Source organism: Periplaneta americana, chromosome 9, assembly GCF_040183065.1.
Source record: "Periplaneta americana isolate PAMFEO1 chromosome 9, P.americana_PAMFEO1_priV1, whole genome shotgun sequence".
Lineage (NCBI taxonomy): Eukaryota > Metazoa > Arthropoda > Insecta > Blattodea > Blattidae > Periplaneta > Periplaneta americana.
Genome location: NC_091125.1, coordinates 71,925,378 through 71,949,260, shown reverse-complemented (window position 1 = coordinate 71,949,260; position 23,883 = coordinate 71,925,378). Strand labels below are relative to the sequence as shown.

The 23,883-nt window shown below is 35.1% G+C and overlaps 1 protein-coding gene across 4 annotated transcripts in view; it reads left to right on the top strand.

Moving 5' to 3' along the window:
• Positions 1-8,846: 8,846 nt before the first annotated feature.
• LOC138706073 (uncharacterized) overlaps positions 8,847-23,883 on the top strand; it is a 62,729-nt gene continuing 47,692 nt past the window's right edge. For 3 of the 4 annotated variants that reach the window (XM_069834993.1, XM_069834994.1, XM_069834995.1), the window contains exons 1-3: positions 8,849-9,037; positions 10,557-11,330; positions 17,989-18,137. In XM_069834993.1, coding sequence (XP_069691094.1) covers positions 8,968-9,037; positions 10,557-11,330; positions 17,989-18,137 — 993 coding nt within the window. In that variant the 5' untranslated portion in view covers positions 8,849-8,967. Of the gene's footprint in view, positions 9,038-10,556; positions 11,331-17,988; positions 18,138-23,883 lie in introns of all 4 variants that reach the window. The other variant, XM_069834996.1, reaches the window with a different exon arrangement.

Sequence of the window (23,883 nt, the reverse complement as noted above, 5' to 3'; positions counted from 1 at the left end):
TATTGTTCATATTGACTGCTGTAATGAAATATTTCTATTTTGCTACAATTACAAAAAATAATGTTTTCAGATTAGAGATTTACGAAGGCAATTATTTTCTACCAGTTCCAGTCCCTAGTGTTTCTGATTTAATTATACAAACACGAATTGCTGGTGTTGTAACGATCAAGCAGTAAATTTGAAAGCATTTTCTGATGCGCTATCTCACAAGGAAGGATCACCAAGTGATAATGGATTTTCAAGATTGTCCCCTCATAGGTTACATTTGAAATAAGAAACCTCCCTATAAATTTCTACATCTGGAAAGGGCCTAGTTTTCGAGATATTTTTTTTTTTTTTTTTTTCAAATTCTTCAATCCAGTGCTACAACAGCTAATGCAAACAGTGCTATGTGCTAGACATATCAGGCAATAAATCTCATACCGGTATATCTGCATATCGTACTGTCAAAGTCTCCTTAAATAATATGTTATGAAAATGGTATACCAGACTAGAATAATCTATGAAGAAATGATAAGGAAATGTAAGCATACCGGTACCTGAAATTAATGATTGTACTCATCACAGTAGTGGAAATCGTAAAAATACTCAAAACACAGTGGAACTTTGCACCACGAACATTTCAGAAAAATAAGTTTCTCACAGTCAGCTTTAGAGCAATTCTGTACATCAACACGAAAACAGAATTCTACAGGAGTGACGAATTTATCAGGTTTGTTGTCAATGTACCTGGCTTTAGGCCAGGTACATTTAAATGTACATATCTAGACGATGTAAATTGATGGTGTTTTATCACGTCATTTCTCTGATGCAATATAATATTCGTGCAAATAACAAAACACTATCAGAGAACTTCCGAAGAGGCTGAACAATTGGAGCTGTGTGCTTTGAAATTAACACTTCTACCTTCTGGAGTTATTCTTTCTATTCTCTCTATCTTGGTAACTGGTCCACAAGTCTACCAAAAGAATGCTATGATCACTGACAGTTGGAAAGTATGAAGAGGTGAGTTTTCATAAGCTTCTCTGATTTTGAGGGTAATGCATAAATATTTGGGGCCTTAAACATTTTCTCCTTCACAATGGCAACGGAGATGTGAAACTTATATGAGTGTCACGTGACTATTTTGAAAAATTATATCTCTGGATGTAGAAATTTATAGAGATTTATTATTTGAAATGGAACGTATGGGGGGGGGGGAAATCCTTGTGAAAATCCATTATCACTTGGTGAGCTTTCCTTGTCGGTATGAGAGTCTTATGATGAATTTTTATTAAACTGCACAAAAACAGCATATTTATGGTGAGTATGAAGTGAAGTGACTAAACTGTGTATGCCTCCGAAATTAAGATGTTACAGCTATTGCTACTTTAGCTCATCCTATTGCGAGAGAGAACATAATATTTCAACCTGGTGAGGCTATCAACATAGTGTTATTTTTAGTCTGTAGTTATTTACATTCTGGATTCAAATCCAGAAATGAAAGTGGCACTGTTGAACAGAAAGGTCTCTGACAGTAGAATAACTTTTACACATTTAAACATCTTAAAACAGCATTATACAACTATATAACAGTCGGAACTGTTATCATAATGTACAGCAACGATATATGTGTATAGATAATTAGTTAACGACCATTTTCAAATTACATGGGCCTTTTTAATTGATGACATGGTAATATTGAGATAATAGGACACCGATGGAAGGAAAACTGAAATATTCAGAGAAGTCCTATCTTATGGTCTCCTTTCTGAAAACCAAGAAATGTTTGAATTATGGCTTGACATGAAGATTATTACTTACATTTTACTCATTCTGTAATACAGTAGTTTTCCAATACTGTTTTGGGATATCTTGACTTACTTGTGATTATCATTTCAGAATCTTTGTTTCTGTTCAATGAAATGTACTATAGGCCTATTATCATACCAAGAATCAATTACCAACATTATCTTAGGATACCTTCATTCTAATGTGCTATGAGTTTAGTGATGCTTTCACTGCACCGGTATTTATAGTATTTTATTTATTTATACACAACTCTGCTCAGCCTCCCTGATTAATTTATCTTCAACTGTTGCTTATGTTATGCGTTTGCTTGCAGAAGTTTGGAAAGTATACAATTTTCTCATGTTATAATATTGAAAGAAAACTTGCGTAATATAATAGATAGGTGCTTTATTTGTGCTGAAGACATTACAAATAATGCATAGCAATGTCAGTCAATATTAAATGATGCTTTATTATAAACTCCATCTGAACTCTTTTAGTTTCAGTTAAAAAAAAAAATATATACTTTGAAATGAGACGATTTTTTTCTCCTGAAAACTTTTCTGCACACTAGAACTCAACTGAAATCTGGTGAATCCTGGAAACTGCAGTAGAGACAGTAACCCAAACTACAGAACAGTTGTTTATATTCTTTGTAGTGTATTGCATCGTCTCAAGGATCAATTACTAGAACTTTCCAGTGATTTCATGAAATCTCCTTTTTTTCAGTTCTTTTCTTGTAATCAAATGTATATTCTTCAATATCTCTTACTCTTTCACATAAAAAGATTTATTTCATTTAACAATGTTTTCAACTTCACAGGTTAATCAGCATGGAAATTTAACATTGGTGAGAAAGGGCTGATGAATATTGCCTGGAGCCCTCTCTCAGGGGCAGAGTTCTTTTACATGCTGTAAGATTACAACAAAAGCCTCCCAGCTTTCTCCCCCAATGGAAGCCATGCTATGGATTTCATTGTCTTTGGCCGAGTTTGAACCTTTGATCCAACAGTCAGCATGGTAACTGCAGGGTCAAAAATTAAGTGGCACCGGCCATCTAAATACAGAGTTTTCACCATTAGTCTGGGTGAACAGTAGCTAAATATTTTTTTTCTTATATTCTCCTACTGAAAAGAAAATTTCACTTCTACTTTAACAGCTATAATCTGCAAATTGGAGCCAATATGGAAGCCTGCGTGAAATTCTGAGCGAAAGTAATTTTGGTTTGTTAATTATTGTGGATGATGGTCGCTGGGTACAACTAATGTTTTGTGAAAACTATGGCGTGAGTTTGAATTCCACATGAGGCATGGATGTTTGTCTATTGGCACTGTGATGTGCTGTGTTGTCTTCGATGACAACTTAACCTTGTTCCCATTTCATGTCACAGAAGTTATATCATCTTCTATTGTCAGACCAAAAGAGAAAACCGTGGTATTGTCAGGTGCAGCATATTTACAGCAGTGGCTGCCAGTGAAGTTTGGTCCCAGGTGTTCCACTTTGTGTGAAAAGGGGAAAGGATTAGTTAGGCCCCTATCAGTGGGCATGAACAGTTTTATCCAATGCTACATATGAATTATTATAAAAAGTAAAAAAAAAAACTACCGAGTTTCAATATTATTGATAATAAATCTTTACTATACATTTTTTTCAGCTCAATCCTTTCATTCAGTCTCTTTAGACGACCTCTTCCACTTGAATTGATAGATTGATAAGTACTTGAATGGTCGTATCGATAAAACAGAATTTCAGGGTGTGCTTTACAGTACTTGAAACATTTGACCATCAGCCAGTTCACTTTATTTCCTGCAGTATCGAGTGTTTTGTTTTCTAGTACTTGTTTACTTAGTTCTTTCAGGTCAACAAAATCTCGAAATTTTAATTCTTTTGCAACATACCAGTAGTGAGATTTTTTATGTTCTTCCCATGAATTTGTTTTAGCAACTCGAAAAAAAAAAATGTTTAGCCAGTTCTGCATTGTATAAACTGAAATGTGTTTCTTAGCTGTTTCAATTAAACTATTCATGGAGTCAACCTCTATGTAACTATGTCCACTTTCCAAAAACTTCAGTTCTATCTCTTCTAAGTGGGTAGCTTGAACTAGATACAGTCACGGAAGAAAAAACTGGCCGATGAGTAGCAAAACTCTTAATGTTACTTACGTCGGTTTTGTTGTGATTATCACAATACAGAGTGTCTAAGAGGGATACTGTTTACTTTCCCTCGAAGTTGCTGGGTTAGGAGGGAAAGGCTTTCGGACTTTCTGTTCACATTCTATAAGGTTGAAACTCTTGTGTTCTTATTAATAAGTATTTAATGAATTTCAATCTTAAGGCATATTAAGATTGAAATTCATTAAATACTTATTAATAATTTACCAGGCATATTGATATATTAAAATGAATTGTAAATGCTTGTGTTCTTGTTGACATAGGCCTACAGAAATTTGTTATTTCATTGTTTTTACCATTGCAGGTATGAGGAATGTTACTGATTTCATTATCATCTCCTCTGTTCGTCTCTCTTTACTCTATAGACATACTTCATTTATTTTAATATCTTCCTGGCAAAACAGATTGCCAATATGACGAAGAGTGAACAAAATTGAGATAGATACAATACATAGGAACTTAGTTTTAAGATAATATCGAAGTGAACAGTCAGAAAAAATAGAATAAATATAAATTGATTAAGGTAATCCAATACAAATGATATTTGTGAACATTCAGATAAATTGAAATAAATAGATATAAATAAATTTAGGTAAATAATAATGAGGGAATAGAAATATAAATAGATTTGTTAATTAGACAATTTTTGTGCGATTTAGGAAAACATTTGATTATATAAGTGTTTTTAGGGTTTACTAGAACTTGTTTATTTATTCTATTTTTAAACCTACAGTATTTACTTTTGTTCTGAAAATAAAAAAATATACATTCCTGAAGTAAAATAATTAATGCTGAATGTTCTTTTTATCACAAATTAAAACGTTCTTCTTCCTATGTAGCTCTAGTGATACACAACAGTTTCCTTCTGGACTTAATAGCCTGTCCAGAAACCATAGGCATTGAACACTGCATCCATTCTTATACTTACAGAATTAACAAGGCTTTGGCTATATCTATCTGACGATGCAACATTGTCCCAAGCATCTGCAATGAAATCCCACAATTCGTCTGGATTCTTAGGACGCCGACCCTGTAGTTGCTCAGTAACACTGTCTGCCCACACATTTTCTATGGGATTTAAGTCAGGACTTCTTGGCACTTAATGAAACCTCTTCGACATCGTCCTTGTGAATGTTGAACCACCACTGCACGGCAATGCATGTGTGTACCGAAGACAAGTCATGTTGGAATTTTATTTTGTTTTTGAGCTGAAACATACGAACACTAGGTGGCATCACATTTTCCAGTATATTGGTGTACTGATGCCCAGTCATATGCCTATTCTTCATAGTGCGTCACCACCATAACCAGAAATCCATCCCCACACCGACATGGATAAACGACCACTGTGTTGCCTCTGGACCACATATTTACGGTCAAATCTCTTGGATTGTTTTGGTTGATATACTTGCACTGGCCCTGTACTGTGGTTCATAAACACCTTCTCTTCTGAAAAGATGATCTCTTACAATGGATAGTTATAATGCATTTGGCAAAATGTGACATGATCAATACAATGGTCTTCAGTCAGAACTTCCTTCACCGCTGCTCTTCTCGGCACAATACTGGCACTATTGAGCCTTTTACGAGCTGTTCTGTTGGAAGCGGGAAATCCTGTGTCAGCGACAAGCATTTTAGAAGTGTGAAATGGAAAGCACCTTGAACTTTATATTAACATGAGATCTTGCTACTGTTGATGCCTTGGGTCGTCTGCTACCAGGTTTATGAGTTATATATCCTCACTTTTGATACTGCGCCCACCATCTGGACGCTGTTCTAGTCGCATCTCCATAGCGTTCTCCAGCTTGCACTGTGCTAAATCCACCTTCCATGATTAGTGCAATTACTTTGGCTTTGATGTCCATAGCTATCGAACTGAAATACTAATGATTTTCGAAGTGGTTGTGGCTATTTATAGACAAAATCTGTTGGTAGGAATGAAAAGGATCACGTGTCTAGGATTCTAGAAAGAACACGAAATATACAGTAGTCATAAACATATGTCTGTAGAGTGAAGAGAGACGAACAGAGGGAATGAGAATAACATTAACAACATTCCTCATATCCACAATGGCAAAACAACTTTCTGTATGTCGACTAAAACACAACAAACGTTGCAATTATACACATACAGTATACTGTAGAATGTGAACAAAACCATTCTGAAAGCCACTTTCTCGTAACGCAACAGCTATGAGGGGAAGTCAATAGTGTCCCTATTAGACACTCTGTACAGAACAGTCCGAACACCTCTCTCTCCTAGCCCAGCAACTTCGAGGGGAAGTAAACAGGATCCTCTTAGACACTCTGTACTGTGATAATCACAATAAAACTGGCATAAGTAACATTACGAGTTTTGCTGCTCAACGGCCAGTTTTTTTTCTACGAATGTACATTAAAAGTGTTGCAATATGCGGTTTTCGGTTTTGTCCTCCATAAGTATCTGAGAACGTGGAAACCTGTTTGACTTTATCTGGAATAATATTGATCAAGAAATGCATAAGGCACGTTATTACAGACTCTTGCATTGTTGTCAAATAATTCAATATCACCAACATCTGTTAAAATGTGAAACTTAATAATGTTAATTATCATTTGTGTTGATGGACTTGCAGGATTCTCCCTGTATAAGAGGCTGTAGGTAACTATGTAAAAGTTCTGTGAAAATTCACTAAGTGATTTTAAAGGCTTTTCCCTGGCAATAAAATGTCATTTTAGGACTTATTGAAAACTGATCAAGACAACTCCAAAACAATGCCTCACAGGTTTTCCCAGATGATGGAGCATAACATTTTACTTATTCAAATAACAATAACTCCATTTTCAGCAAAATTGGAGTTATAGGGTTTTCACAGATACCCCACGAAATACAGTATGTCAGACTATAGCCGGCAGAAAGAAACCAGAACACACGTTTCAACGTCACATTGTTAACACGTAACGTCATCAACTAACACAGAGACTTATGAAGCATACACTCATAATTTGTTTCATTTTAAGTTTGTCTTGACATTTATATTTTTTTCATTTGTTAATTCTAACTTTAAATTAAATCTTAAATAGCCTATCTTAATGTGTTTTATTTATTGTAAAAATCAGAGGTAGACAAATTCCGGGCAGTATGTAGCAGTGGCGACTAAAAATTGTTATGTAGTACCTGAATTGTTTATTGAGTTCAAATTTTAAGACTTTGATTACTTTTATGTCACTACGTAATGTTAATAAAAGCAGTTCTAGGAAAAAATTCGAATGTGCTTCTTAGATCAATATTGTTACATTTGTTGTGCATCTCAAGATATTATCACTACATAGCTTCAGTGAAGAGCACAGAGCATCTCTAAGAGTGTGTTTGCATTGCATAGATATTTAATATTGTTTAATATGTTTCAGTCAGGGTTGTCAGATTGGGCGAAAAGTCGTGGATTGGGCTACTCCACAACCCTGTTTGCGACTAATTTTTACTTCAGGCGATTTGCGAATTTTTGGCTACTACAAATTTTGGCGGATGGAAATTCCTTGTAATTAAAAAAAAAAAAATCTTACCTTTTTATTTCGTTTTTCTTTTAGTTTGTTTATATTTAACATGACATGGGTTTTCGATCTCTAAATAACTTATTTCTTCTAATAACTTATACAACAATTGAAATACTCGTGAATCACTATCTATGTTAAACCACAGTGTTACCGGTACATCTCCATGTGTATTCAATGGGGCTTCCCCATCCCCACTCCGTCACTTACCTGAGGTGGCTCAAGTGTATAGACTAGATGCAGTGCAAGTTGCAACTTACGTTCAGTTAATAGTTCATTCGTGGATTTAGGCAAGAAAAAGTTGACAGTTGATCAACTATTTTACTGTGTTATTCGCTGTCTGTATGCGTGTTATTTGCAGCAATAGTGATTATGAGTTATTGTCCGCCGCTGTGGAGTAACGATTAGCATATCTGACCTTGAAACGAGTGGGGCCGGGTTCAAATCCTGATTATGACTAGTTAACGGGTTGAGTTCTTTTTACGGGGCTTTCTCTCAACCCTATAACAGCAAAAACTGGGTTGCTTTCGGTGCTGGAACTGCTTTCATTTTGCTGACATCACCTTCATTTCACTCGGATGTGAGATGACGATCGCAGTTGATAAAGCGTCTTAATATAAACCAATTAAAGTTATTTATTATTTTTATTGTGTATTTATTTACAAGACTATAAACAGTGAGTTCATTATTATCTCTTTCACACTGCGTATTATAATATTTCTCTCTGCGATATTATTAATAGTTTGTTTAATTGCAATCGGAAAGTGGGAACTACCTCAGCGCTAGTTTAGCCGCATTATTAATATTATACTGAACAGAAACACTTGCCAGTGTATTAGAGAGATCGGAGTGTGTGCTATAGAATAGAATTCAATGCCTGTCTTCACAGTAACTAAAACTAATTTCCATATTAACAGATTGTAGGTACCGAACCCCTGATCACATATGAGGTCAGAAGCAAAGGGGTACGTGACATTTCTAAAAACGTGAGTTAAGTGCATCCAGGGCAAGCTAAAACATTTAACATTCAAGTGGCAAAAGACTACGTATTTCAACCACACCACGCATTAAAATTGAAATAAGAAAATTATGACTCTGGTCATCCCCTTGTTAAAGTCGGTAACATGTGCAAGAGAACAACCACCAGGATCGCCATCATCGATTGAGAACAACCGCTATATGAAAGTACCGTGTACAGTTGCTCCATGCAATTCAAATGCGAGTTGCCACAGCGGCATTATACATTTAGCATCAAATGTTTGTTTACTTTGATATTTTTCATATCTGGATTTCAGTTATACCCCTAGATCATGGTATACCTTAAAAAAAATGTAGTATGATAATTTTTTGCCTATTGGCTATCCTGCGAAAAGTGAATTGGGTGTTGGCAACTCTGTAGGGAACTTCTTGTATTGGGGAGACGTACATCTCTCGAAGTTTCGATTCATCATTTTGCTAGTATTGTTTTGCACAAAACAATTATTGCTTATTGGAAATGGATACTGATTCTGAAACGAATTCACAAGAAATAAATGTAAGCGGAATGTCGGGAAGTGATGCTGATGGTAAATATTTGTTAAGTACTAATTAAGGTGCCTGTTAGTCGTGTGTGTTATTTTCATGTATATTTGTAGGAATGTTGCATAATTTATTATTTTACGGGCATTTAGTAGCAATGGTTGGACAATTATATGGCTTAATTTGAGGTTGCACTTTGAGCTTTCTGTATATTTGAAATTGTATAAGTATACCAAGTGGAAAGTCTTAATGTGAAGCTATTCATTTAGAAGTATATTTTTTTTGCATTACATGTAATTTAGGGAGAGATAATTATATATAACGATAAGACTGAGACCAAATATGCATCGATATGAGCTCTTTCCAAAGGAAACTTCCAACCACATACTAAAACATACGTAAGCTATATAATATGTTATAAAAGAAATAATAATTTTAGAATAGAAATTGGGTAATGGCGGAAGGAGTCAGTGTCGCCAACATGAGATTTTCTTATGGTGAGAAAGAAGAGCTTGTATTTGTACTTTACCAGTCCTTATCATACGAGCAGGTCTATGGCTATTATATCCCCTGTCAAAAGGGCTATTACAGTCCTCTTACGCCCTGCCATGTATCTGGCGCTCCGACAGTTTAGACCTTTTCTTTATCTGGTTTTTCCGAGCACTATTGTCATAAATGTTCTTCTGGCAGTGCCGGCAACTAAATTTGTCATTTTCGAACAAAGACCACGAAGACAGTGCTTGTATTATGTGATCATGTCTTGTATGTACAATTAGGATCTCGCCATTCTGACATCCGTTTAGGTAAAGTGCCGACGCCAGCAGTGGATAAATATACGTAATCGTTTTTACTTGCTAGTAAGTTTATATTTATGATAGTTATTTTCAAAAACTTCAAAATTCTGACCGTATTAGTTGATTAGGACATATACCAAACCAATAGGATTATATAGGAAAGCACACAGATCACATAATATAGGAGATATTTTTTCATAGCTGTCATTCCCATTGTAATAATAAACACGCGGTGTTGCCAAATCGATTCATAAAAACTCTCTAAGATACAGTGCAAAGAGGAAGGCAGAAAATAGGAAAGACTGGAGATTGCTGGGTTTGCAGTGAAAGACCTGCCCTTAGGCAGAACGCTATGAATGAAAAAAGATACAATGCAGAAACCGCTAAATTGCTATATTATCAATGTAAAAAATAAAATTTTATCGCTGTGGGTGTTAAAAAAACCGCTAAATCCCTATATAAGCAATACAAATTTAATAAATTATACTCGCTAAACTAATCCTGAAAACCCCTAGATCTAGCAGGAAAATCGCTGAATTGGCAACACTGCAAACACGCCATATTGTAGTTACCATGGCAACCCCGGTCGGCTGCTGACAGTAGATAATGTTATAAATATCGGTACATGTTATTATGTACAGGAACTATTCTATTGAAATATAATAACTGGTTTCATGAAATATAAATTAATTTTACAGTAATATGGAAGGCGCGTATGATTGGGACGAAAGTATTCTGTCTGAACTATCAGATTCGGCATTTGATTTTCCAGCTCTGGAATTTGAAGATGACTATGAAGACGTAGAAAGCGATGAAGACGTTGACAACGACGTCGATCTTGATGAAGCCCTCATACCTGCTCTGTCAAAGAATAAATCATCTCAAATAAAACCGATCGACGTGTTGGTGGATATTGATCAAAATCGCAAGAAAGTAATTACTCTTCATAATGGAAGTGATGGTTTGGAACAGGAATTTCTTAATGTTGTTGCAAGAGATGTAGCTTTAAAGGAGTATGCCAATTCGACTGTAATATTCCAGATTTTCAGTGAAAAATTCAATACTTGGGTAGATCTGGATAAGTCTAAAGAACTTACTGATGGAACCCACCTGAAGGCAGTATTTCTGGCAAAATCAGAAAGAACTAAAGAATCAAGCCATTATAAAAACAAAGTTAAAAAGAGAAAACGTTCATATTCTTCAGATAATAGCAAAGAAGAAAGAGAAAGACGCCGCAAATTTAGGAAGAGAAGGTCAACATCAAATGAAGATGACTGGAAGAGTGAAAAATCTCGTCGGTCGCGTTCATCAGATGAAAGCAAAAGAAGAGTGACTCCCAATCTCATAACTTCTACTGCGACAGTATGTGATAATTCGAACACATGTTTTAGACCTTCAGGAAATAAGCACACAGAGAATGATGGAAATTTCTCACAAATCAACGATGTAGGCCTATGTAAACTGGAATTTGAAGCAAATGCTACATTGGTGAACAAGTCATCGTCAAGAAACGTTGATCAGCAAGATCTTCAGCCTGCATCAGAAGGTTAGTTATTTTTGTTATATTATTTGTACTTATATCATAGGTAACCAGTAGGCTAAATTGATACCGGAATTTTATTTGATTGATACTTACTTAAAGACAGTTTTTATCTTTTCAGTCATAGATATACTATTATTATGCCAGATTTTCTTTATAGCTTATTAACAACTCAGCGATTGCATTACAGTTGTCCTTCATTCATTCATTCATTCATTCATTTATTTTATTCCATAGATCTTACATGAGCAATGAAGCTTTAAGATGTGGAACATGTCAACATTTTACAATATTACAATTACAATTTTTACAAATTTTTATAGTTTTACAATTTAGTAATTTTCTACAATTTTTACAATTTTGTACAATTTTTTTACATTTTTTTTTTTACATTTTGGCGAGATGTAGTGAGATGAGATGAGGTCCGAGGATTCGCCAAAATATTACACGGCATTTGCCTTTTCGGTGGGGGAAACCTCGGAAAAACCCAACCAGGTAATCAAATCAAAGGGGTTGATGCCAAGGACTCGCCATAGACCATCCGGCTTCAGTCCCACGGCTGGGGAAAACCTCCGAAGAAACCAAAGTCCAAAGGGGGATCCAACCCAAGCCCGAACGCAGCTCCGGATCAGCAGCCCAGCGAGTCTGTCGACTGAGCTACATCGATGGCTCTACTAAAAGTATACAATACATAGCCAATCAGATTATTAAATTTACAAACGCAAACGATCATTCATAAGTTGAGCTATATTATAATACAAAACAATTTAATTAAATTTAAGGCATAAACAATTCAACCAGTTGTGATATACAGAAATTGATAATACATATCATGCAAACTACTTCAAATTACAAACACAAACAATTTATCAGTAGAGCTATATAGATTACTATTCAATTTAAAGCATATACAATTCATCGGCCAAAACTATACAAATATATACAATACCTTAAATTATACAACAAAAATGTACACATTCTAGATGGTCATTCCATATTATATGTTTATATTAGGCCTACATTGTATTTCATAGATCTTACATCAGCAATGTAACTTTGTAGAAATTTGATTAATTTAATTTACAAGCATCTTCCATCAGCAATGTAACTTTGTAGTAAGTAGGTTAATTTAATTTAAAAGCTTAAACAGTTCATCTGTTGAGTAAAAGATGAACATAGACACATTTTTTTTACCAGTAATTCTCTTGCTTCTAAACTCATTCTCTTACTTTATTAAAGATCGTCAGAAAAAGAACGCATTCACAGGTAAAAGTAAAAAGTCTAAATTTTGGTAAATCTTTGTGCAAGGTGCCCTTTTATGCACACCAGTCATTATTCATAGGCCTTTATTTTGCAAATGAAATGACTGCTACATGTCACAAACTGTCACAGATCTCAGGGCTATCTGTTACAGATTCCGGGGCTACCTGTCACAGCTCAGGACTACTTATTTGTTACAAACTTCGGCCTGTCACTTAGCTAACTTTGTCACAAATCTTTGCACACTGTTATTACAGGTAAAGTGATGCTTATCCGTATTCACGTTTGGCCACCCAGAATATTAATTCATATCTCCTCCCCCATTATAGCTTGACCTTGGTACAGTATATCTGAATTGATCATTTAATAAAGGTATTGTAAAATAAAGTAAAACTGTAACAAAATATACAGACAATTTTACTTTTTTTTTTTCCCCCTTTTGTATGGAGGAAGGACCCAAAGGCTTGTACTGCAGCCTGAGGCTTATTGTGCTTACCATTCCTATTCTGTGAATGATGGGGTACAAGTACAGCATGCCGCACCGTGAACTTAACCCGGGCTATTGTATGGTTGATGACATGTGAATTAATGATGGCGAAATGAATCCGAGGTCCAAAATGAAAATTACCAAGCAATTCTGCTTCAACTGGTTGAGGAAAAACTTCGGAAAACCTCCAACCAAGTAACTTGTCCCAACCAGGATTTGAACCTGGGCCCGCTCGTTTCATGGCGAGACATACTAACCATCACACCACAGCGGTGGACCAATTTTACGTTTACTTTATCTGTTTATTTAAAAAACCAAGATGTCATATCAAATGTAAATTCTAATTATTATTTTACTTAAACTTGTCTTTAAGTTTACACATTATGCCGGGATCACTTTTCTTTTTTCTGCATTGTTGTGCGGTATGTTACTCATATTTCTCCAAGTGGCTGCTTGAACACCTGCAGAGTTCTAACAAATCATTACAGGTGTTACAAAAGAAATCATTACAGTGCTTCCATTATTTAAATGAGGTATAGAAATTCTTAAACATTCAGAAATTTAAAATAAATATTGTAGTCCAGGCACATGGTCTGATGACATTAGTTCGTCAATTTAAGCATAGAAACTTAATCATAAATAAAAGCAAGAAAAATCTTTTGAATTCAATATTTGAAGGGCTCAGTGCAATAAGGTGTTAACCCACACGTAGTTACTTCTGAGATATAAGCATTTTAAAGTTTAGAAAAAGGCATAATTCCAAATATTGAAATTTAAATGCTGAAACTGCTTTCAATGTGAAGCTGTGACTCTTAAGTTACATTTATGTAATTTTGAAACATTTTACCGAATTTGGAAGACCTATATTACAGGCATATTTGATAATTGGAGATGACTATGTTGGTTAGCACCTTATTGCACCAGATGGTTGGACACTGCTTTGAGAGGGATTACGAATGAATTACAAACATAAATTTATTCTGAACACTTATACAACCTAACTAAATTAGAACTATAATTAATAATATCTGAATTTGTCCTCTACACTTGGACATTCTAATTTAACAAGATTTGCTTATAATAATAATATTAATAATCCGAGGCACGACAGTCATGAAGGACCGTGATCGTCCAGCTGGCTGCTGGCTCCACGTCCACATTTCGAAGCAGAGGTGGACGATCATCCAACCAGAATGCAGGTATCGTGTCGTTAGCACGGTGATTCCCCCAGCCGTTATAGCGGCTTTCGTAATCAGATTTCGCTACCTATTGCATCTCCCCTTGTGCATCACGATGCTGGGTGGGCACTGGTCCCATACACTGGCCGAAATTTAAATGGCATTACAACAATTCAATTTTACCATGTACTATATATCATCAAGTATATCCACATTTTCAGGTTAATGTTCTTCACCTGTAGTGCTGTGAGTAACGAGATTCATGTAGAAAACATGATGTACTGATGGGATCTATCTCAGAAGTAACATTACATCTGCTAATTTTCGACTCTCTATAGGAAGTTGTGTTGAATATTTAGGTTGTAAATCACAAATTGAAATTGTTGAACTATGACGACGCCATTTCTTGAGAGTATACTGAATGTAATGACAGTTCATGCTAGTAAGTGTAACCAACCTCTAAAATGTCTGGTAAAGCTGAGTCAATTTTAAACAAAGAGGCATTTGAAAATTGGAGAAGTTTCTTTGAATCTGAAACTATTTTCTTCAGTATTGAATAAGTCAATGGACGAAAATTTTTAAAGTCCAACTGATACATCTTCGTTACTGTAAACTTATTTTTTGTATTAGCATTTAATATTATACAGGGTGTATCAAAAGGTCAGGTCAAGCCTTAAGGAGGTGATTCAGGAACCTGTTTGCAACAAAAATCCTAATACATTTTTTTCAATATTCATCCCCGTTTCCGAGTTTCACGAATATCACGTACCGTATCTATTCCCATTTGATTCCACATCTAATTGACCTGTCTGCTTGAGAGAAGGTAGGCTAATTGTCAGTAGTCTAGAGCAGATGCTCAAAATATCCCCCTTTCGCATGAATACACACTTCAGCACACTGTCTGACCGCTCGCTGCACATTATCCAATCCATGCTAGTGTATCTCCATTGCAGTCGTGTTAATCTTTGCAACGAGCTCTTCCCTGCTTGCTATCTCCATTTGGTGCATTTTCTCCATCATGGAGCCCCAGATAAAGAAGTCCAATGGTGTTAGGTCTGGGAACCGGGCTGGCCAGGCAATGGGACTACCCCTTTCAATACATCTATCTCGAAAATGGTGATCTAGCCATTGGCGTATTGGAAGTCTGGAATGTGGTGGAGTACCGTATAGTTGATGCCATAGTTGCCTGGTCAGCCCGTCCCCAGACTTGACCATCTTCTGTAGTATAAACGGTGGAACAATATCTCCGAGAATATAACTCTACTGTATGCGACCAAAATCACGATCACTCTAGTTTGAATAACTTCTTTGTTGAATAGTGAAGTATATTTTTCCTTCTCTTGTGTTTAAAATGTCCCAGTTTTGATGGTGACGCTTTCTTTTCCTGTTTGGAGGGAATTTGATGTGACTGATCTCAGGTTCCCTTGATATGTTTAATTCACACTGAAACAGTGGAGTAAAATAAAAAAATATATAATGTATATATATTCATATATATGTAACTTTTATAACATTTAACTTTGATGCAGGAAGGTGTCATCCCTCAATACTATTTTAATAATGAGAAATTAAATTAATCCTTATCTCTTCCGATGTGCCTTCATTTCCAGTCAGATATAATATAATCTGGATCATCGATGCTATCATCAGTGTAGTTACGTCATCGTTTCATTCAATTAACTTATTTTTTTAGAATCTGTTCATTTGGTTACTTTTTCCTTCCAACTTGGTATAGGTTGGCGCCTTATTGCTCAAAACAAATGACTCTTAACATTGATTAGAAAAAGGATATGCATTTACTGCTGCGAAATTTATACTCATATCAGAGCCATCTTTTGACAGAAAGTGCACAATATTATTCCACGTATGTTTGTGTATAAATCTCAATTTTCACAAAAGTGAGGGTTAGCACCTTATTGCACCGAGCCCTTCATTTTATAACGTTAATAGAAAAAAGAAAGAGTTCGGCCAAGTTTGGGGGGGGCAGTGCCCCCCATGTCCCCCCATAACTCTGCCTATGCCTAATGTCATCAGTACAGTTCATTAAATGTAATTTCTTTAGTATATATCAAGAATTTCTTGTCAAGACTGGAACAGTCTAGTAGGTGGTTGTCCATTTTGCTGTTAGGTACTCTGCACATGGTGCATTCATTGGATGAATATATGCTAACTTTGTAGAGGTGAGGAGCTAGGCAGGTATGTTAGGTGGCTAATCTGAAGGCAGCAGTAGCTTCTTTCCCAGGTAGGTTTTTGTAATTTTTTCCAAAACTTATTAATGCTTTTCCACGATTTTTCTTGTTTGATTTTGGAGACTTGTGTCATGTTGTGTGTCTGCTGTCCTTAAGTAATTGTTGAATGAATTTTTTTTGTCAAATTCTCTAATTTCCTGCTGTAGTTTGGTTCCCTTTTTGGCAAATAGATCAACTGTTTCATTTCTTACTATTCTAAAATGTGATGGTATCCACTGTAATATTGTTTTTTTTTTTTTTAAGTTTTATTTTTCTTTCTGATTTATTCTATTGTTGTTTGAGTTTGGGTGTTATTTGTCACTGCTTGAATTGCTGCCTTGGAATCGGCTAGAAAGACCACTTTCTTGAATGAGTTTATTCTTAATATTAACTGTTTAGTGGCAAAATGTATGGCCCCTATTTCAGCTATGAAGTTTGTTTTGTATTCCACAGCTGAGATATACCGATAATGGGAAAACAATTTGCAGAGTTACTGTCATTTGTTGTTTATCCATCAGTATAGATTCGTAGCCATTCTCTTGTAGGATATCAGTCTTCTATTATTGATGTTGCTATAATTTGTGGTGCATGTATCTGCTCATATGTTTAAAATAATTTTAAAGAATTAGATAAAAATATTCAGAACTGTACTAATTACATGCCAAAAATAAACTTTTTGCATAAATCTGATTGTAGAATGTAAATTCCCCAAACAGGGTTTAAACAGCTGATTGAGCATTGTTATAACGATATGGAATTTGAATTCTCCCATGCTGATAAAAAGTAAATGATATGTCCCCACGTACATGTTTCCAGGTGCAACATGTTCTCCTACATAATACACAACACAAGTTTTACTTCAACTTCCTTTAACTATGAAACAGCACATTGTGGTCACACTTTAGTTTTCTCCTCGTCTCTCAGTTTGTGGTAGAGATTGAAATCTCAAAATTCTGTGCATAATGCTATCTTTGCTTCCATATATTAGGCCTACTATAACAGTGTTATCCTTCGTATATCACAGTGATTAACATGTCTAGCCACCAGTATAGCTCAGGTATTAGTGCATTTGCCTGCTGACCTGGGACTGCGCTCAGTGTAGCTACAATTATCAGTTGGGTTTATTACCTGGATGGATTTTTGCCGAGGTTTTCCTCGACTATAAGGCGAATATCAGGTAATCCATGGTGTATCATCGACCCCATCTTGCTAAATATCACCCGCTATCACCAATTCCATCAATGCTAAGTAACATAGTATTTGATACAGCGTAGTTAAATAACCAAATGAATGAATAAATAAATAAACAAACATCTGACAGAGCTGAAAAAGAAAAGCTGAACTATGCCATACCAAAAACTATGGAATGATCTGTAATAGTGTGTGGTGAGATTGCAATGTAATGATTGTCAAAACAAAACTGGCATAACTGTTCATGCTCACTTAATATCCTTTACATTTGATGGCTTTGAATTGTTTAGATCTTAAGTTGTGTTGTGGTTCTCTCATAGGAGAACTCTATCGTATGTCACTGGGACTCACTGACAAGAATCCCATTTCTGCTCTCCATGAGCTTTGTGTGAGATTGCGATGGGGAACACCAAAGTTTGAAGTTCACGATCAAAGCTTAGATTCCAATGATCCACGATTTGTGATGAAGGTAAGTGGTGTGAAAAAAAAATTGTGAATACATTTCGTAGAATTTATGACGTCATGTTAATTGCATCACATATGAGGAAAACGAACACACAATTTAAATAGGAAATTTTTTAATATTAAACATGTAACATAATAGTAATATGCGTTACAAGAGCAGTATGTTGAAGTTTTCATGTTCGAGGAAAAGTTTGAAAAAGCGAAACGTAGTTGAGCTTTTTTAATTTCCGAGAATTGAAAGAAAACATACTGCTCGTGTATCGTACATTATTTTGTGCGAAGATCGTTTATTACATACCTGAAAGAGGAATTTCTAATTAGTTACAATGAAATCTCCATCTTGGTTTCTGTTCAGTGACGACAAATTTGCAAAACAAAAATATCTACTGTATCTTCAACATTGTTGCAAAAAAATGTTTTCTGTGTTTACTATACTCCAGCAGGCCGTGATATACGTCTGTCTTTTTTTTCCCCCAGTCTATGATGAGTCTGGAATCTTGTTGATTTTTTCACAGCTTCCTTAATGTTCCCTTTTAACCGAGTTGTTGTGGGGATGAACACTAATTAGTAATTACTAATTAATGACTAAGTTCTGTTCAGGGCCTGTATTATATGATATTCTTATTGAATTTGGTATTCCCAAGAAACTAGTTCGATTAATTAAAATGTGTCTCAGTGAAACATACAGCAGAGTCCGTATAGGTCAATTTCTAGCTGATGCTTTTCCAATTCACTGCGGGCTAAAGCAGGGAGATGCACTATCACCTTTACTTTTTAACTTCGCTTTAGAATATGCTATTAGGAAAGTTCAGGATAACAGGCAAGGTTTGGAATTGAACGGGTTACATCAGCTTCTTGTCTATGCGGATGACGTGAATATGTTAGGAGAAAATCCACAAACGATTAGGGAAAACACGGAAATTTTACTTGAAGCAAGTAAAGCGATCGGTTTGGAAGTAAATCCCGAAAAGACAAAGTATATGATTATGTCTCGTGACGAGAATATTGTACGAAATGGAAACATAAAAATTGGAGATTTATCCTTCGAAAGGGTGGAAAAATTCAAATATCTTGGAGCAACAGTAACAAATATAAATGACACTCGGGAGGAAATTAAACGCAGAATAAATATGGGAAATGCGTGTTATTATTCGGTTGAGAAGCTCTTATCATCTAGTCTGGTGTCAAAAAATCTGAAAGTTAGAATTTATAAAACAGTTATATTACCGGTTGTTCTGTTTGGTTGTGAAACTTGGACTCTCACTCTGAGAGAGGAACATAGGTTAAGGGTGTTTGAGAATAAGGTGCTTAGGAAAATATTTGGGGCTAAGCGGGATGAAGTTACAGGAGAATGGAGAAAGTTACACAACGCAGAACTACATGCATTGTATTTTTCACCTGACATAATTAGGAACATTAAATCCAGACGTTTGAGATGGGCAGGGCATGTAGCACGTATGGGCGAATTCAGAAATGCATATAGAGTATTAGTTGGGAGACCGGAGGGAAAAAGACCTTTGGGGAGGTCGAGACGTAGATGGGAGGATAATATTAAAATGGATTTGAGGGAGGTGGGATATGATGATCGAGACTGGATTAATCTTGCACAGGATAGGGACCGATGGCAGGCTTATGTGAGGGCGGCAATGAACCTTTGGGTTCCTTAAAAGCCATTTGTAAGTAAGTAAGTAAGTTCCTTAATGTTACTTGCATCACGAATGCAGTAACTTTAGTGGAGTTGTAGAGTGTACTTAATTTTTGCAAATATTTAAAAACAATAATTAACAGTGCAATTTAGGTGAAATTGCAGTGGTAAGTTTCCAATTTATAATTATTACTATATTGAACGTCTCTAAAAATAATATGTTAAAAGCCTAAAGCAGTAAAATCAATATGTCACTTTAAGCGGTAAGAAGAGGGAAATTGCTATGTGTGTTAGGTTGGGAATACTGAATGTGGAATTTTAGACTTTCCGCGGATTGGTTTTGTGCGGAAACCAAGTAAATACGCACGATCTCGCACAAACATATGTACTGCAATGTTACCTATTGTAAAATTACCCTTTTCAGTTTTCTACACTCGTAAGAGCTAATATAAATCATTCTTGATAAATATGCATATTTTATTATATTTGCCCCATGACGAGGACAGTTTTACTGTAAATGCTTTTATGTTGCAACATTTATTTTTTATAGTTAAAGTCGATGTTGAGGATCAGTTTGATGAGGTAATTCTTAATTATAAAGCACATTAGTATAAATTTCGTACATCATTTTTGTGTTAACTTAGCAATATTTCAGTATTCAAAACTGCTTTATCTTTAGTGTGGAAGAAATGAATAGTTTATGTAGTATCATATGATATCAGAAATGTTTACTTTATGTAGTGTGCATTAAATTGATTTCGACTCAGAACTCAATAATTTTAGTACTGTTGAGTTCAAATTTTATGCACAAATTTCTGCCCTTATGTCTCTTTTAACCTGAAATTCTAGCATTTAGAGGTTTTTAATTTTCCTTTCAAGTATGACAAAACTATTAACCCGGCCTAACATATACAGAGGGCTTTAATTGTAAGTGTGTACAGTTGAGTAATTCTTATCAGATGCGTTCTCGTTGTGGGGATGAACACTGATTAGTAATTACTAATTAATGACTAAGTTCTGTTCAGGACCTGGTTTCTCAGGATATAATGAGAACCCCTGCCCAGTGTTATGGGTGAAGGTAATTCACGAATGTTTGGGCAAGATGGAACAAGTTTCCTGCAAGACTAATCATACAGAAAAGGTACCCAATCTTCAAGGAGATTAGAAGACCCATGCCTGGAATAACAAGGGCAAGGAACCCCTTGGGGCACTCCTCCTGGCAGGATTTGTGCACCAAGGAATTGGATCCTTCAGCTTTGAGGTGGCAGCCCCACTGAAGGTCAACCTTGCTAAGCACTGGTAGTGCATACAAGGTTTATTATATTACTCAACAGACTAATGGAAATACCTGGGTGGATAATATGGATAATGAAAACGCTAGACAATGGACAACTCTTAATGGGACATTTGACAATTGCATCTCGGAATGTAATGGAAAGAAATCCGAAGATATCAAAAATAATTTCAGAAATAAAAAAAGAGGAAAATTGATATATTAATAGCCACAGAAAAAAAGAAGAAAACTAAAGGATCAGATATTATGGATGATTATATATTTTTGAGTTCTGGAGTAGAGCAAAATAGAAGAGCTGCAGCAGGAGTTGGTATATTTATGGGAAAGAAATTAAGAACAAGAATTATTGGATATACATGGTATAATGAACATATGATTAGTTCGAAATTCAAATCCGGTAGGTCACATTATTATATAATTGCAGTATAATATGCTCCCACAGAGGGAAAATATCAGGAAAACGAAATATTTTACCAGAACTTGCAGGAATGTTTAAATAAAACAGGTAAAAATGACTATGTGATCATAAATGCAAGGATAGGCAGTGAGGCTATGCCAATGTGGGGCCACATGGAGAAATCACTATAAATAGGAATGGAAGTAATGTAAGGGATTTTTGCTCCTATAACAACTCAAGAATTACTAACAGTTTTTACAAGCATAAACAAATACACAAATATACGAGGGCAGAAAGAGGTAGGAAATCTATAATTTACTGTGTAATGGCCAACAACAAGATATGCCCACATGTTTTAGACACAAGATCATATAGAGGAACAGAAGTACAGATCATTTACCTGCTATTCTCCAAGATAGAATTACCAAATAAATATGATCAGAGGGAAAAGGTATTGAGGAAAGGTATAAAATCCAACTGCTAGAATAACAAAGTAATAAAGATATATAAAAAGAGATTGGATACACATCTAAAAGACTGAGCTGGAGACATAAATATAAATTGACAACGTATCAAAACTGCTATTAATAAGACTGCAAAAGAAGATTTTGGAAACAAAGGAAGAGAAATGCAGTTAGACTGAAAATCTGGAATGAAGAACTCAGAGTAGCTATTGAAGATAAGAAGAAAACATATTTGAAATTGATTAATAGTAAGAGGAATGAAGATTATATTGAATATAAAAGAAAATGAGCTGTCTTATGCTGACTGTCTAGAGGATCAAATAGAAAGAGCTGGAAAGAATTTATTAAGAGGCTGGAACATGATATTAGGTTCGCAAAGGTTTGGTTTCAAAATTTTCAAAACCCTAAGATCAGAAAAGAGAGATAAGACAAAAACAGAAACGGTACCCACTGAAGAATGCAGAAATTATTACAAAAAATTGCTATAAAATCAAGAAGACCCCTACAACACAGATATTATGTGTATAAATCATGGAACGCAATTACTGTGGCAGAATTAGAAGATGCATTGACAGAATTAAAGAACAGAAAAGCTCCAGGAGTACACGGATTCAATTCAAAATTGTTCAAAACGGACGTAGGAAATTAAAAAAAAAACAACTACCGGTAAATGAGTTGTGGAGCATGGGTGAAATATCGGAAGAATGGAAAGTGTCTGATTATAAATATCCATAAGAAGGGTGAGCGAAACAAATGCGAGTATTACAGAGGAATAGACTTAATGTGCTCAGCTTATAAAAATTATGCAACAGTGATTAAAAATAAATTGCAACCCATAGCTGAACCAATATTGCAAAAACCTCAGTGTGGATTTAGGAAGGGGAGGTCATGCAATGATGCAGTCTATACTATAAAACAAATCTTGGACAAGAATTTAATAATGACAACCTTCATCCTATTTGTAGACTATGAAACGGTGTATGACAGAGTTCTAAGAACAAAATTATGGAACATTACGAACTTGATAAATGCTGTAAAATCATTATATGATGCAACAACTATAACAGTCAGTAGAGATAATAAACATGAGAAATTAGGGTTTAAGGCAGAGGCGTGGCCTCTCATCTTTGTTGTTTGATATTTATATAAATAAGATCCTAGAGGAATGAGAAATGATAAATCCGAAAGACATTTACCTTGGAAACAGACACTTTATAAACCTACTGTTCTCTTTGCAGATGAACAGATTTTGATAACAAATTCAGAAGATTGTCTATAGGAATTATGAGTAAATTAAACAGATTATAATATGAAAATTTCTACAAAAAAGGCAAAAGTAATGGCCATACATGGAAAATTTCAGTTAAGAGCAAAAATAATAATTAATTCAGATATAATAGAACAAGTCCATGCATTTAAATATCTTGGCTGTACTATTTTAACATATACACTTAATGCTCATCTAGACGGGAATGCCCAGAAATATAAATTAAATGGATGTATAAATGAGACAGGATCTAAAAATCAGAATGTATAACATGTCTAAACCGGTTTTAAGTATGCTACAGAAGCAAAATATGGATGATAAGACAATAAGGTAAAAGAAGAATAGAAACATCAGAAATGAGGTTTTTAAAGTACGCTCTGAGAGTCACATTAAGGGATAGAATGAGAAACGATGACATAAGGAAGGAACTTAAAACAAACAAATTTGTTGAAAGAAATAGTATAGGCACGTACAAAGGATGTCCCCCCCCTCGAGTGATTTTCAAGGCAAGCATATTTATTTTATATTAACCTCAAGTCAAACGAGATGATGTATGGCCACAAATGAGATGGACTTTACAATTATTTCATTAGTCTCGGAACAGGAACTACCCATCCTTGGCAGAAAGAAGAAGAAGACTTTCAATATATGAAGTTATTACATGAAGATCTTTAATCGATTTT